The 14804-nt window shown below is 40.3% G+C and overlaps 2 protein-coding genes across 2 annotated transcripts; one reads left to right on the top strand and one right to left on the bottom strand.

Annotated features, from left to right (window-relative positions):
* The first annotated feature begins 8695 nt into the window (after positions 1-8695).
* On the top strand, positions 8696-10935 carry LOC119340128. The gene is made up of 3 exons (XM_037612033.1): positions 8696-9329; positions 9510-9743; positions 10381-10935. The coding sequence occupies exons 1-3, from the start codon at positions 8743-8745 to the stop codon at positions 10850-10852; spliced, it is 1293 nt and encodes a 430-aa protein (XP_037467930.1). The 5' UTR covers positions 8696-8742; the 3' UTR covers positions 10853-10935.
* Positions 10936-12959: 2024 nt separating this feature from the next.
* On the bottom strand, positions 12960-14187 carry LOC119338577. The gene is made up of 3 exons (XM_037610887.1): positions 14181-14187; positions 13904-14089; positions 12960-13489 (listed from the first exon to the last, which is right to left on the bottom strand). The coding sequence occupies exons 1-3, from the start codon at positions 14185-14187 to the stop codon at positions 13131-13133; spliced, it is 552 nt and encodes a 183-aa protein (XP_037466784.1). The 3' UTR covers positions 12960-13130.
* Positions 14188-14804: the final 617 nt, after the last annotated feature.

Raw genomic sequence — 14804 nt, 5'->3', positions numbered from 1 at the left:
CCCGAGCCGCCCGTCGCCGCGATCCTCTCGGGATCGTGATCCCGCGTCACCCCCTCGCCGAAGATAATGTCCTATAAATACCCAGCTCCCTCCTCTCTCGATCCCCCCTAAAACCCTAGCCTAAACTCCACCACCACCCACTCCCTCGCGAAACTGATCTCGCCGCCGCCGCCTCGGTTTGCCGCCACTCCCGACGTCGTGAGTACCTTCACTGCCCTCCCAACACCTTCACTCGAACCGGCACGTCCTCCCGCATCTCTTTGACATACTCACTTCCCCCAGGGACCGCCAGAGCCACCGCCTTGAGCATCACCGCCTGTTGCCGGAGTTGGAGCTCAGCAGGAGCTCTGTCGAGCTCGTTCCGCTCATCTCTGTCGTCCTGAACCTCCACCGACTCCACCCCCGACCTCGTCTCACTCCGCCGCAGGCGCCCGACGTCTCCGCCATCTTCCCCGACCGTTAGAGCGAAATCGCCGACCACGCCCGAGCCGCCGTCGTCCATCACCGTTGTCGCCACCTTCTGTTAGTCACCGGAGTCGCTCCCCACCATTGGATCTCAAACCTAGGGTCCAAATTAGAACAACGAAAGGTTAGTTTTTTTTAGAATAGATCGGTCTTTTCCCAGTTTAGTTACGGTTTATTTCATTTGATCGAACCAGTCGACTTTTCTGTTAGCAGCGGGCATGTTTTAGCTACTCTCTGCCTGAGCGTTAGATAGGCCCAGTAGCGCACGTTTTGTTCTTTTTTTGTTTTAGTTTTAGTTACTGTTTTTAACAGAAGTAGTTCTGTTTTTGTAAAAGCTGTATCTTTTAGGATATTTACTGTTTTTAGTTGGTTCTTTATTTGTTAGTTTACAAATTTCCTGTAGTTTTTGTAGAAAATAGGTTAGGCCACGTTTAAGTTTATAAAAATAGTTTTATATTAGTTTTAGTCAGATTAGTTTTTCTGCCATAAATTGAGTTAGGATTATTCTTTTTTAGTGATTATTTTTGCTACTACTTAGTTTTGACATTGCCTAGCAGTAGAAGCTTGTGTGGGAATTTTTAGATTGTATTAAAATTATTTTTAGTCGAAATCAAATTTTTCTAGGTTTATTTAGCTTGCTACTGTTTCCTGCTATTCTAGTTATTATAGAATTTTATTTTGCCTCTGTTATAATTTATTTTAGATTAGTTTCTGTAGTTACAGAGGGTGAAATTTTATTTATAGTAGAATAAAAAGTTCTATTTTATATTATTGCTAGTATTGTTTTAGGCATAATAGGAATTCTATAATAGCTTTTGATGTGATTCTTTTTGCACCTAGTTTGTAGGATGTTTTCCTTTCTGTTAGTTAGCAAAGGCCTTGTTTAGGGTCTGTTCAGAATATTTTTAGTAGGATAAAACTATTTCTTAGTCGTTGCTTGAAGTGATGAAAACCTTGATTTGTTTTTCTTCGAGTTTTCCTTGGTTTTGGTTTGATTGCTTGGGTGATTTACATTAACTTGTTGTTATGTTATATTGTAGTATACTTATTTGTGCTATTGTTTGACTCGATAGAATTCCCGAAGTGCGAGGCCTGCTATTACGAGTCACTAGCTTTCGAAGACTGTCAACCAGGCAAGTCATTTGATCATGTTTTACCATACCTATGTTTTTGTTGCATCAGAATTATTCCTCCCCACCATGCATGTAGTAGGAGAATTTTAAGTTATGTTCTTGAGTAGTATCATGAGGTAGGATGAACCCATTTCCCTTGTTACCAATGCCCGGGATGATGTAGTTGATTGCTATGCTTTCATAGATGGGGTTGGTTGAGTGATTCATAAGGGAGATGCGAGAGTCAAGATGATGACAACCCCATGACTTCAAGCTCAAGATGGACTTCAAAATTCACTACTGGGTGGAGGACGGTTGACGGGCACCCTGGAGGAACCAGCTGATGGCCGGGATGCATGGAGAAGCGCCATGACATCTTGCAGAAAGCTTCACCCAGCCACGAAGAGATGGATGGATACCCCATTGACCGGAAGCTTACTTGTGCAACCACAAGCCATTATGGGCTCTGGCTTGGTCGACCCTAGGCGTGACTCTGGTCGGACGGTGCTACGAGATGTAGAAGAATGGTAGGATTGGATGGGCACCGGCAGTGGCCCAGAGGAACTCTTCGGAAGACCCTGTTTCATTTTTCCCGTCTTCAAACACCAGGCAGTGCGAGGACTTAAAAGGAGGGAACAATTCTTGCGGGTAAAGTGCACAAGACTCTAGAGTGAAGACCTAATCGATTAGCCATGTCCCCGGTTACGGACAAATTGAGCCTCTGGAACTTGGAGTATTTCAGAAATCTCAACACCAAACTTAATAATTTAATTGAGGGGTTATTTAATAATTGGGAATGAGATATTGGTCGGCGGAACCATCTCAATAACAACCAACATTTTTGCAGTATTGCAAACAAGTCCTTTGTTGTAGGGAAAAAATTGGCTTTTTCACAAAAACATAAAACTTAGAGCCCCAAAACCAAATTGCATATAGTATTAGTAATTTTATTGTTGTTCTCTCTTCATGACTTGCCGGCATATTCAAAAATGTTGACCTACACGGCTGCAACGTCTTATGTTGCAGAGGAGTTTTCCGACCAGGAGTGAGGCTACGATCCACGCTTGGCGATTGCCCTATGGAGTCGGATGGACTCGCTATTCGTCTACCCTTCCACAACTTTATTTAGTTTATTTCTCATGAGTTGGCCTTCGACCGAATTTATTATGATATAATAAACACTCGATATGAGAATCGTGTAATAAATTCAGGTGTGATTGAACTTTGAATATTTTCATCAATGTACTGTGTGCCAGCATGATCTTGGGATGGTACAGCTACATAGAGACTTGACCAATTTTGGGTCGGGTCCCTACAAATTTGCTGAGGAAAATTTACTAGGAAAATGGATCTAATTTTTTTCATGAGGTAATTATTTGGATAGGAAAGAGTGCCCAAAAAAATTAAGGGCAATCAAGAAAGTATATATAGCACTTCCTTCACAAAGTGTTGTTCTGAATAGAATAGGAAAATGAATATTGTTGAATTATGAACTAGGGAAGGAAGGGTTTTGACATATTTGAGGAATATATGATCCAAAGAATTTATGAGAATTTTTTGGGAATTTTAGGAATGACATAAATGTAGGTTTCTTCACAATGTAGGGCAAAAATTGACACATGGGCATGACACATAGGTAAAACTGACGAGGTGGCGCCTAGTCATTGCAACCCACCACAATTTACAAGGTTATGACCATCTATATTGGTCGTGATCAGCTAGAAATAAGGCAACGAACCAGTGATGTCTACTTTATGACCATTTCATGTAAGGAAATTACGACCTTTTTGACCAAAATGGTCGTTATGGTTGAGGGTTTGGAGCCCTCCGAACAGCTTACGACCAATTGGTCTCAAATGGTCGTAGGTTTATGACCATTTCTTCTAGGGTCACTGACAGAAGGTCACAAGTCGACATATTTCTTGTAGTGGTACCGCTCGAGAAGGTAGCAGTACAACCGCCAAGGAATGCAGTACAACCGCCTCGCTGTGTGTAGTTGTGCTCACTCCAAGGAGCGGGGCAACAACTAGCACGAGTGGTACAACTAGACCAGGTAAAGACTGCAGGAAACAAGTAAAATTAGAATTGTCGTAACTTATGCAAAGAACTCTGATTTCAACAAACTCAAGCTTGATATAAAGCTAACGACTAGAGAAATATACCAATGATATAAAAGTGTGAAACCTCTATGAGTGAAGAACCGGAAAAAAACAACAACATTGAAAATGTAGTAGAAGATGCATAGGAAATCCATTTCTGATGAACAAGTTCTAAGACTCACAAATAGAAAAGCCAAACAAGAACCAAGAAAGATGATGCCAAGGATGCAAAGGTTTGAGTTCTCTATGAATGATACAATCAAGTTACTCACTCAAGATCCCCCATTAATAGTACAACTATTGATCCTATAACCTGGTCTTCGAACTAACACCACGAGACCGGTAAGATAGACAACCTATCAAGGTAGTACCTTTGCCTTGCACAATCCACTTCAGCTAGATGATTACGATCGTGGCCTCCTCAAGTTGGACCACCTTTATTGATTGTGTTCGCTAGATGAAGACTAGTAGAATGCTCCCTCATACACCACTATGGGAGATACTCTCTTAGGCATATCTTCACTTGCCCATTATCACCAGAATGGATGGCAAGATTCAATCATGTGATCTCTTCATGATGCTCCTCTTGAACTTGCACAACTCAACCTTGAACCTTTTCTTCTCACTATCCATGGATGATGTCTTGAAGGTAAACATTAGTGTTCATATAATCTTCTTCTTCAAGACATGCTTTCAATAGGCTCAACTCTCACATGACCATTCTTTGGATAACTCCTTGAATAACACCTTGGTCATCAATAATCTTCTATATTCAACATTGAAGCCAACATATGATCTTCAAGAATTACCTATGCACAAACCCTTCAAGTATCTCAAAGCAACCATTGGTCCATAGGGATTGTCATAAATTACCAAAACCAAACATGGGGGAACCATGCTCTTTTTACTTTGGTCTGATGCTAGATGGAATCTCATCTCGCCGACCCCGCCCTGCACCATGGTATTTAAGCATCTCTTTTAGATGATGAAGAAACTCGGGGATAGATCAAAACCCATATAAGTTCACGTGTAGATAAAAATAACTTGTGCACCCTTAAATATTCATGAGCTACCACCTCCTCTTCCCCTATCGAGCATGCTTCCCAATAAGAATTATCCACACATCCCATATCTCTCTCATCAGCATGCTTCCACCTAGTGGCCATGTGGTGTTGCCCCCGCTCTTGCGCCCTTCCTCTATCATATTTCTTGGCCGTGCTTCAGCATGGGAGGCGACCGGTGAGGATATGACGTTGGTGCAGATGCACCGGAGGCATGAGCTATGGTGACACTTCGAATTTGTGTAGATCAAAGGACCCCAGACCACACATACTACTACTATGCATGATTGACATCTTTTTTACCTAGGATTAGGTATGTAGATCTTTACCAATATAAAATTATATTCTCCATTTTTATATCACCAACAAAAACTAGTGACAAATTTACAAAGCCTTTAGTGCAAGAATTTGTCCCATGCATATGTAAGATGGATAAATAGTGTTACCATATGTTTATTCTTCTTATTTTCTAAGGACCAATTGTTATATGTACAGAAATGGTTATTTGTAATGGTTATAACTTATATTACAATAATTTTTATTTTTGAACAATCTTTATTCTTGTGTAGCTTTTGGGGACAACAAAATATATCACCACTGTAAAATTAACAAAAAAAATTGATTTATGCATTATGAAGGCAAAAATGTTGGTGACGCAACTATAATTTCTTATTTGCGACAAGCACAACCTGGATCTAGCAATGCCTAAGAATCCCAAGGAGAATGGAGGCGAATCTATTTGCAGGCCAACCCGAGGTACAACATAACTTGTTCTCCGACCCAGTAAAGTGCAATCCTCACCACTTCATATGAGAGTATGCGCAAAAACTTTGGAGTGGGAAGATCCATGTGCCCATTTTTCTTAATTTAGGGGATTGTCTTAATCTCGCAACTTTTTATTTCTCTAGTATTAATATTTAGGAGACTCTCGGCAAGTTCAACAACAACAATTTACTCATTGAGCAGACAACATTCATCCTTTACGAGTATAGGTTTTGATATAGTAACTCTCCAACTACTCGCCTCGACAAAATTAAGCCAATAATTGTCAGTTGCTAGAAGGATGCTAAGGCATTTGTGTCTGTGTGCGCGATCTTGCCCAAGGGACGGACCGGTGGGAGTGTGATGTTAAAATGAAACATATTTTCTAAGTAGAAACCCTAATTCCACGTATTTCACCCAATTTACAAAAAATAAGTAAGAATTTTCTAGTGAGAAATCTTCAACAAAAACATAAAAGTTGTGCTAAAAAATCAGGAAAAGATATCTTTAGTTGTATGTTTCTTGATTTTATCTACAAGATGTGTCATATTTTTTCAGTAAAGCATGAACTTATTTTCACAATAGCATTACCATATTTTCATCATACATTTGAGAGCATAAATAGTATTAAGTCTGAGTTGTTTATAACTCTACCAAAGAAAATATTTAGTTATGTCAACAAGAATGGATAACAAACTAGAAGCAATAATAAAAGGTTTGTGGACTACCTCAGGAATGGATAACAAACATAATGAACAAATCGGTTAGTGGAAAAGATACAATAAAGAAGAAAACATAAAGGGAGTGCCATATGTAGGGTACACAATAAATGGTAAAAAAAACTAAGAAGAATAAAAAGGAAGTGAAGATGGTAAACTAAAATAAAAATTGTAAAATATTCGTAAAAAATGGAAAATGAAAAAACGAATATATGCATTGCTTGACTAAAACCAGTAATCATTTTGATCATGTATGTTTTTGAAAAGCAAGACAAAAGTGAACCAACAACCTTGATTGTTGCAAAAACACCATCCGGTTACAAAGCAGCCCGAACTAATTCTGCAAATTGTTGCATTTGACTAGAAATCCATTTATTTCCCCTTTTCATCTCAATATAAGGAAATTAGAAGTTTTATTATGTCGGAAATGTATTTTGAAGATATAATCCATGGAGCAAAATAGTTGAAGCTGGATAAAAAGAATTTATATCTACCATAACGGTGGAGGGGGGAGGGAGAGTCGTCAACCACAATGCTTCCACCTTGATCCACGGTGGTGTTGGTACTCTCATCGATAAGTCCTGGTATGGAGCTTATATCATCGACGTGGTGGGTTGGGTCTCCTCGCCTTGCCTTCACCTTGTTCTCCATGTTGAAGGTTCGTGCTTCAGATTGTTGTCACCAGTATCTCTAGCAACGTCAAGCAACTTCCCGACTTTAGTTATCATGACTATCTGGCTCCACTGATGTAGACTTGGTGTTGGTATGCTTCATATTAATTAGGCAAAGTTGTCCATATTATAAACTGAACATACAATGTACCTTTAGAATTTAATCTCCTATGATTTTATCAGTTAGCAATCTGGCGAAACAATCAGTTGAAAGTTAATACTCCTACGTTCTGATTTTTTGCCTTCACTAGAAAATAAATATAGTTGTGAAGCCGGTTATCATTGATGTAAAACAAGCCTTTTCTATAATCTAGTTTATTAAAACTTAGTTTAAAACTACCAAGCAAAAACCCATTTATGGACATTGCTGAAACATCGGCATATGAGTGCATGAGTATGCACATAGTCCCATATGATAGCTAGAATATGCATCATGCACTTAAAAAACCATGTTCGTTTTGCAACCTCTATGTTTGTGTGCATCACGTAAAAATCTTGAAATTATTTAGAGAGAGAGAGAGGGGGGGGAAGGGGAGAGAGGGGGGAGAGGGAGGGGAGAGAGAGGGAGGGGAGAGGAGGGGAGAAGGGGAGAGAGAGGGAGGGAGAGAGAGATGGAAGATAAGTGTGTCAAATTTATTGGCTTCATGGGTTATTAATTTATATTTGTACTAGACAATTGCCCGTGCGTTGCAACAGGAGTATAAACATTCTAGTAGATTAGCCCGTGACTGCACGTCCATTATTATATTGATGCGCTAAAATCATAGCAAGTTCTTGTATGCAATCGACATGATTTATCTGCCATTTTATTGTTAATCACTTATTTGGTAAGATATTCAATGACTTAACCAAACAAAATATATTTTAATTTTGGTAAGTTAATAAAATATGAGACAATTGATTCTATTTTAGGGAGAATTGATGGGAGAAATAAAATCAAAGATGGGAGGAAAAAATCAAAGAGGAGAAGGAAAAAATGGAACGTATATAAGCAAGGTTGGACGAAGGAGAGGTGAAATGAGAACCTTACGTTTATTTTTAATTAGTAGAGATATAAAAAAGATATGCTTATACATACACAATTGATTGGCCCATGTATTAAACCTTTATACCTTGAAGTGCCATTAAATGACCTAAGCCAAGAAATCTGCCTATAGATGGAATTTTGTGCGCTCGATGTGGGAAGCAGTCACCAAAATTAAGAGAAAATATATGTTTACCTTTGCTGGTAATGTGTGTATCATATATGTAGCCTAGTTATCATGGGAAGATATTAATCAATTATTTGCATTTATCGCACATATGTATGCAGTAAAACTCCATTGATGCATGTGTCACTAGAAGCCAAAACCGAATGGATATATCCTGTGTGCTATGCATATTTGAGAGCGGCGGACACCATGGTTTGAGTCTTGCACTCTAAGATGAGAGCACATGTCATGCATGCGCACAAGATGCGTGTTCTATCTATCTAGATCAAAATTGATGAATACTCAATAGGCCTGCGTGTGTTGTTTCTAGCAATCTTCTTGCGTATATTTGGAGGCCTGCGGCAACTATTTGTATTGGCAAAATAAATAAATCAATCAAACAAAGACACAATGTCAAGGTCAACATAGAATAGTTTGGCATGTTCCTCAAAGGGTCATAAGCAATATCTTAACTATAGTTCAATCTACTTTTGTATGGACCGACAAACTATCAATGTGACAAATTAATTAGCAAAAGTAGGACTGCACACAAGATGGCTATAAATACACTATCTTACTCTCGAGTCTCCATCCCCAAGCTATAACCCATCTTCATAGTTCATAGTCCTCATAATTCTATAGCGTTCAACTACCCAATCTCTCATGGATCCAATAGTCAACCAGGGGTGGACCTCATCCGAGGTAGAAGAGGCATGCTCACTCATTGCTAGGCTCAACACCAACAAAATCATGTACGACGACAACGATGAGAAGAATAAGAAGCACAACTACATCGTGAATTCTCTCCATGCATTGTTCCCTTCAAAGACCATGAAACAGGTAATAGATCTTTATGTTGATCTCGCCATGGAAACACATATGATCCAGCGGAAGGAGGGGACCCATGTTACTAGTGGTAGCCCACAAAACATTTTCACCTTTTGTGACCCTATCAACGGTAACTATGAGCTACCGAAGGAGGAGAATGGTGCTAGCAGCACACACGGTGTCTACACCATGGGTGACCATGCGAATGAAAACTTTGGGGTAGGAGAGGAGGAGACAACAATCATGGACAATAATGGATTGTCCTTTGGTTGTGCAATGGAGGATACGAGTATCGCGTTGACGGGTGAGGCACCGCTGATGGTAGGCAACAACAAGATGGAGGTGTTGGAGAACAATATTTCCATAGATCAACCAGTTATTACCCCACATCAATGGGGGTTTTGGACCGATGAGGAACACAGGTTCGTCCACGGTTGTATACTCTTCTTTGTCATGTAGTTTTAATTGTTGTTTGTTTTCAGTGAACATATACTAATAAAGAATGGTGTGCCAATTTATTATGTGAGAACATCAGCTTATGTTTGTGATGATATTGTACTTTACTAACTGTACACATGGACACTGTCAATTTCTATTTACAGCATGGGTGGCCTTGTTAATGAAAACTTTGAGGTACAAGAGGATGAGGAGATGACCATGGATGATAATAGATTTTCATTTCATTGTGCACCGGAGGATACAAGAATCGGGAAGATGGAGGAGGCTCCGATGATGGTAGACAAGAACAAAATGGTGGTCTTGGAGAACAATACTTCCAATGATCGACCATTTGTAACCCCACATCAACGAAAGTTTTGGACCAAAGAGGAACACAAGTTAGTCGATCCCTATATTCTTCGTTATCATGTAGTTTTAGTTGTTGTTTATTTAAAATCAACATATGATAATTAAGCACGTCTGCAAATTAATTTTATGAGGCAGGTATGTTAAATTTGCAACGATATTGCACTTTACTAATCGTATGTATAGACGTTTACAATTTACATTTTTGATAAATACTAATCTCTGCAAATTAGATATTGATGAACTTTCTTTCTGCCCTAAATTTTTTATGTGTTGGACTTTGATTAGAAAATAGAAAGGCGGTTAAACAGGACATTAAATTCCAATATGGTACGTCTTGTCCCAATCATCCCAATCAAACAGATCAATAACCTTTAATGATTGTCATTTCGCTATAGAAAAATAGAGGTTTGATAATTTGAAATTGTAATATCTTTCAGTTATCAATATGTTACAAAATGTTCGTTCACTTATGGATTTCTGATATACATGCATTCTATCCCATACTCGTAAATCAACAAAAATAAGCATGTGTTGTTGTAGTGGTTCGAACCTGTCAAATAGGTACTTTGCTTCAATCTATACTAGGTGCTTCAATAAAACAACTGCATGATTCATCTTTCAGTAAACAATTTAACCTAAGAATTCTTTTGAACATTATGTCCACAGGTCATTTCTTTATGGGCTGGAAGTCTATGGTCGTGGCGACTGGAAAAACATATCCAAGCACTTCGTCACCACTAAGACCCCTGTCCAAGTTTCAAGCCATGCACAAAAGTTTTTCAAGAGAATAGAGAAAAAGGCATCATCAGGGACAAAGCGTTACAGCATCAATGATGTCACGCTCCATGACACCGAGCTATTGGCAACAAATAATAGTTCTTCCCCTCGGCAAACCCTTTCTTTCACCGTCCTCAACAATGACCCAAGCTTTAGGTTGCAGGCTCCGACGAGCTCGTTCACAGTCATGAACAACCTAGCTCAGTGCTCCCCTTCCATATATAATCAACAAGTGGGTCAGCAGCCAATGTGGAGTGAGCAGCAGATGATGGGTTCTACTGCAGCTGTAATGGACGGGGTAGGAAACTATGTGCCTGATGGCCAACAAGGGTCAGCTTATTTTTATCTTGGCAATGCATGAACAAGATGTAGTAGATCCGCAGGCTTGGGCCATGTTTGGAATACCAGCCAGGCATGTGTCCCATGAATAAACGGACTGTCCTCCTAAAGATGGCAACAAGACATTATGGCCCGCATATGTGTTTAATAAGTGAATAAATAGCTCTGCTTCCATATATAAAAAATATTTCACCTTCGATAATCTCATCATCTTAATAGTGTTTGACATGCTAAAAAAAGTGTTTGTCATCTCCCTTATTTTGTAAGACTATAGATTATTGTTGTATTACCATATGAAAGCGCACATGTTGTCTCAATACGTGGCCCTGACTGTTGTATCATAATTTGCCTACATTACGAGATCGCAATCACCCCATGAAAAAGCACAGGAATCTTAGCAAAAAGTTAAATATTCGTTGACTAAATCAAATAAGATTCAGTTACCGAATTACTTGAAAATCAGACCTTCTACTCGATAGTCAGATCCTACTATACTAACACTAGTTATCTAAAGCATGCATGTTGGCTCTTCCCGTTTTTGGTCCAAGAGCCGCTAGTAATTAATATTGTGTGGTGTTGCTACGTTGCGGCAATGTAATGCCTATATATATAAATATGATGATAGAATGATATATTTGATATAAATTAAATTTAGGATTTCATATTTCACCGTCACTATAGTTCGCAGTTTGTCACTAGGGAGTCAAACAGAGAAACCAATCAGTTATAAAAACCTTACCCTCACCATCATTTTAAATCCCAACACTCTCCATAATATTAAATTTGTGTCTTTGAGAATGGAGAATAAAGAGATCAGGGGTACGATTGGCATTTATTGAGGTATTTTCATGTTAAGTTCTTGCTCTAGAGACCTAGGTTGGGACGTAGGCTTGGAAGATTATATATGAAATGGCAGAGATAGCCAAAAGAAGAAATTAGTAGATGAACATTTATCAGAATGGGTCATTTCATAAGAAGCATTGGATAGTGTTTTCCTTACCTTCTTTTGGCTCATATCCAGTCCCCCTGAAGTTCATTTGCGCCACTGTAGATTGGACCGTTGGCTCATATCTCTCGTATTTCTCCCATTAACATGAGGATTTATGGGGAGTCTGTAATCAGTATACTAATAGATGGAGACATGGAAGGACATATTGGAAGTACGGACAGTTGAGAAGAATGAGTAGGAGGCTGAGATGGCGAAGTGAGAGATGCCGCTAGACCAAGATAATGAGGTGGAGGTGCTATTGAAGCAATTCGGTCATCAATAAGCAATTCCACAAAAACGGGTGCTTCAGGAAAAGGAAGAAAGACACTCAATCATTTGTTACGTCCTTGTCGTTTTCCCCAAGTAGGTCTTTTTTTTTGTCTTTGCACGGTTTTTATGCGTGCATGTTGCTTATGTCATGTATACTGCTTCAGCAAGGGTTCCGATATGAATTAATAGATACAGATTTACAGGTTTAGTTTTCTTTACTGAACTATAGACTTATTGTTGTCTACCGTTATATACTAATTTTAGTTACCTGTTTTAAAAAGTGCCTCCTAGAGAGGTTGAGTGATGTGAGCTACTCGATCTTGATTAATGCATTGATTTGGTCTCATCATTGTGATGTTGGTCGTTAATGTGTGGAATCTCAACTCACCAGCCCTGGTCTATGTCGGTGGGAAGTTGAAATTCCACATACCGCATCATGCCAGGCCCTGTTCAGAGTCGCTCAAACCCTTAATCTTACCTCTAAAAGGCGAAAACTTGTATGCTAAAGAGAACATCTATAACAGCCCCTCCTTCCTTAATGTCAAGGCCTCAGGCGAAAGGGAGTTCGCCTGTCACACGGGTAAGAGGCCGAGACGTCCACCATTCAGAGATCAAGATTGGGAGGCTCAAGGCGTTTGCAACCAGGAGACCAGGAAGGAAAGGCGTCCAACCGACTCAAGACCGGGTATGAATACCCATGTGCCGGAACCAGAAGGGGGCACCTTCTACTTCAACGGCCAAGACAGCAGAAGTAAAACCCTAGTTTAGACGTAGATTAGATCCAATCTTAGACATAATAGAGCCGCTATTGAAATTATAAAGCCACTGATCCGGGCATAAAGGGCACACTTCCTTTGAACTAAGACTGATTTAGAGGAGCACAGGTGAATAGACTTCACATGTCAAAATGAGCTAAGGAAAACTCATTCTAGACATAATAGTGCCGGATCTCGTGGACAAAAAATGCATTTATACTTTGTGACGGTGTACCGCAGAACATGCATGTAAACAACCCAACTTGAATATTGACGCGCATACTCAATCAACCATAGCACAAACATCCTCTAGACAACTGTATGGAGATCACTGAATTCAGTAGTAGTGTTCGGCCATGTATTAGCTCTGTATATAACTTTATTTGTATGTACTTAATTCCACATAAGAAAATTCCAGTTCTGACATAATTTAACTTATGAACTAAAAGAAAATAATTTTGGTAAAAATTAATGTTAAAGGAAAAGATGCCCACTGGTACTTGGAGGCCGATGACACGGATGCTGTCCATGAGCTTCTGCACCTCATCAGGATCATTGGCACGCGTCCGGATATTTTCCAGCGGGATCTCCATCACCACAGGGCCTTTCTTCTCCGAGTCACTCAGTGGGGAGAGCCCAGCTGCACCTACACCATTAAATATGAGCTATTGTTACTTCAGTGTATGTTCAAGGGCGCAGTCTGAACTTAAACATCAGAAATAGACTTCTGAATTACAAGTTTGTAACTGAATATTGCACAAGGAAACTATCCTGTCATGTATATTCAACACCATGATGGATCTCAACAACGCCCAATTGGACACCATTTACATGCGATTCCACTCCAAATGGATCTCTAATTTTGCCAGCTCAGGATAATTAGCGAAGAAGTTGGAATTAAATCTTACCGGATTCAACTGAACCGCTGTGGCTTCAGAATGGACCATATATAAAATTCGACTCCTCGCACCTCATCTTACTATAATTGAACTCAACTGCAAGATCTCAAACAATTCCACGGAGAAATGCAAGAAGGGGGAGCAGGTAACGGCAGATCTACCATTGGAGGACGAAACCAAGATGGCGAGGCCGCACCGCCCGCTCGCGCTCCTCCCCCGGAGAATAGGGGCGCTGGGGACGGCGGCGCGGCGGTGGAGGAGGAAGCCGGCCGGCGGCACAATCTTGAGGTCGACGCCATTCGTGGTCGCGCTCGTGCTGCTGCTGCTTCCATTTTCTTGCGGCCTCTCTGCTTTTTTTTTTAGGGGTAAAAAAACCTGCTTTATTCATCAAACTCCACATGAAGTGGGATACAAAGTTGGTCATGAGGAACACCATACCAGACATGGCGGCCTGGACCTCTAGAAAGCGCAAATTTAGCTAAGCGATGTGCTTCATAGTTTGCAGCACGACTTTCGAAAGAAAAATTACAGGAAAAAGTAGAAGCTTTGATGTTGATCTCGTTGATGACAGCGCCATAATGCCCGCGTGCCCTTCTGTCGATATCTAGCACGACCTGTCGACAGACCGATGCCACGGTGAAGTGATGAATGCCCAGATCATCTGCCAGGGCCAAAGCTTCACGACATGCTATTGCCTCCAAAGTAGGGGGATCATAAACTCCTTCAACTACCAGGGCCGAGCTTCCAATGTAGTTGCCATCTTCATCTCTACAGACTGCTACCGCTGATCCACCTCTCCACACTCGAACACCCGCATCAACATGGATTTTGTGGTGTCCCGGCGGGGGTTTTTTTGGTTTCGGATGAACTGGTCGTGGGCCCGCGACACTTGTTCTCTGATTCTTGCCTGTATTTTGTATGATCGCCAGATCCTGCAGGTACCTCTCGATAAAGCCATGGGTTACTTGAGGGCTCCGGAATATTGCTTCATGGATAGCTTTTCGCTGGGCATGCCATATGGACCAAAGGGTGACAGCCATTGTGATAAACTGTTCGTGTGTC

This window comes from Triticum dicoccoides, chromosome 7B (assembly GCF_002162155.2).
Source record: "Triticum dicoccoides isolate Atlit2015 ecotype Zavitan chromosome 7B, WEW_v2.0, whole genome shotgun sequence".
Taxonomy (NCBI): Eukaryota; Viridiplantae; Streptophyta; class Magnoliopsida; order Poales; family Poaceae; genus Triticum; species Triticum dicoccoides.
Note: the sequence above shows the minus strand (reverse complement) of the source record. Positions and strands in the feature narration are given on the sequence as shown.

Bases quoted from the DNA above. Each gene is read 5' to 3' on its own strand.
- LOC119340128 (XM_037612033.1), top strand. From the start codon at position 8,743: ATGGATCCAATAGTCAACCAGGGGTGGACCTCATCCGAGGTAGAAGAG. The intron at 9,330-9,509 runs GTTCGTCCACGG...TTCTATTTACAG, and splicing joins TGGACCGATGAGGAACACAG to CATGGGTGGCCTTGTTAATG. The intron at 9,744-10,380 runs GTTAGTCGATCC...TTATGTCCACAG, and splicing joins TGGACCAAAGAGGAACACAA to GTCATTTCTTTATGGGCTGG.
- LOC119338577 (XM_037610887.1), bottom strand. The intron at 13,490-13,903 runs GTAGATCTGCCG...TTAATGGTGTAG, and splicing joins CTTGGTTTCGTCCTCCAATG to GTGCAGCTGGGCTCTCCCCA.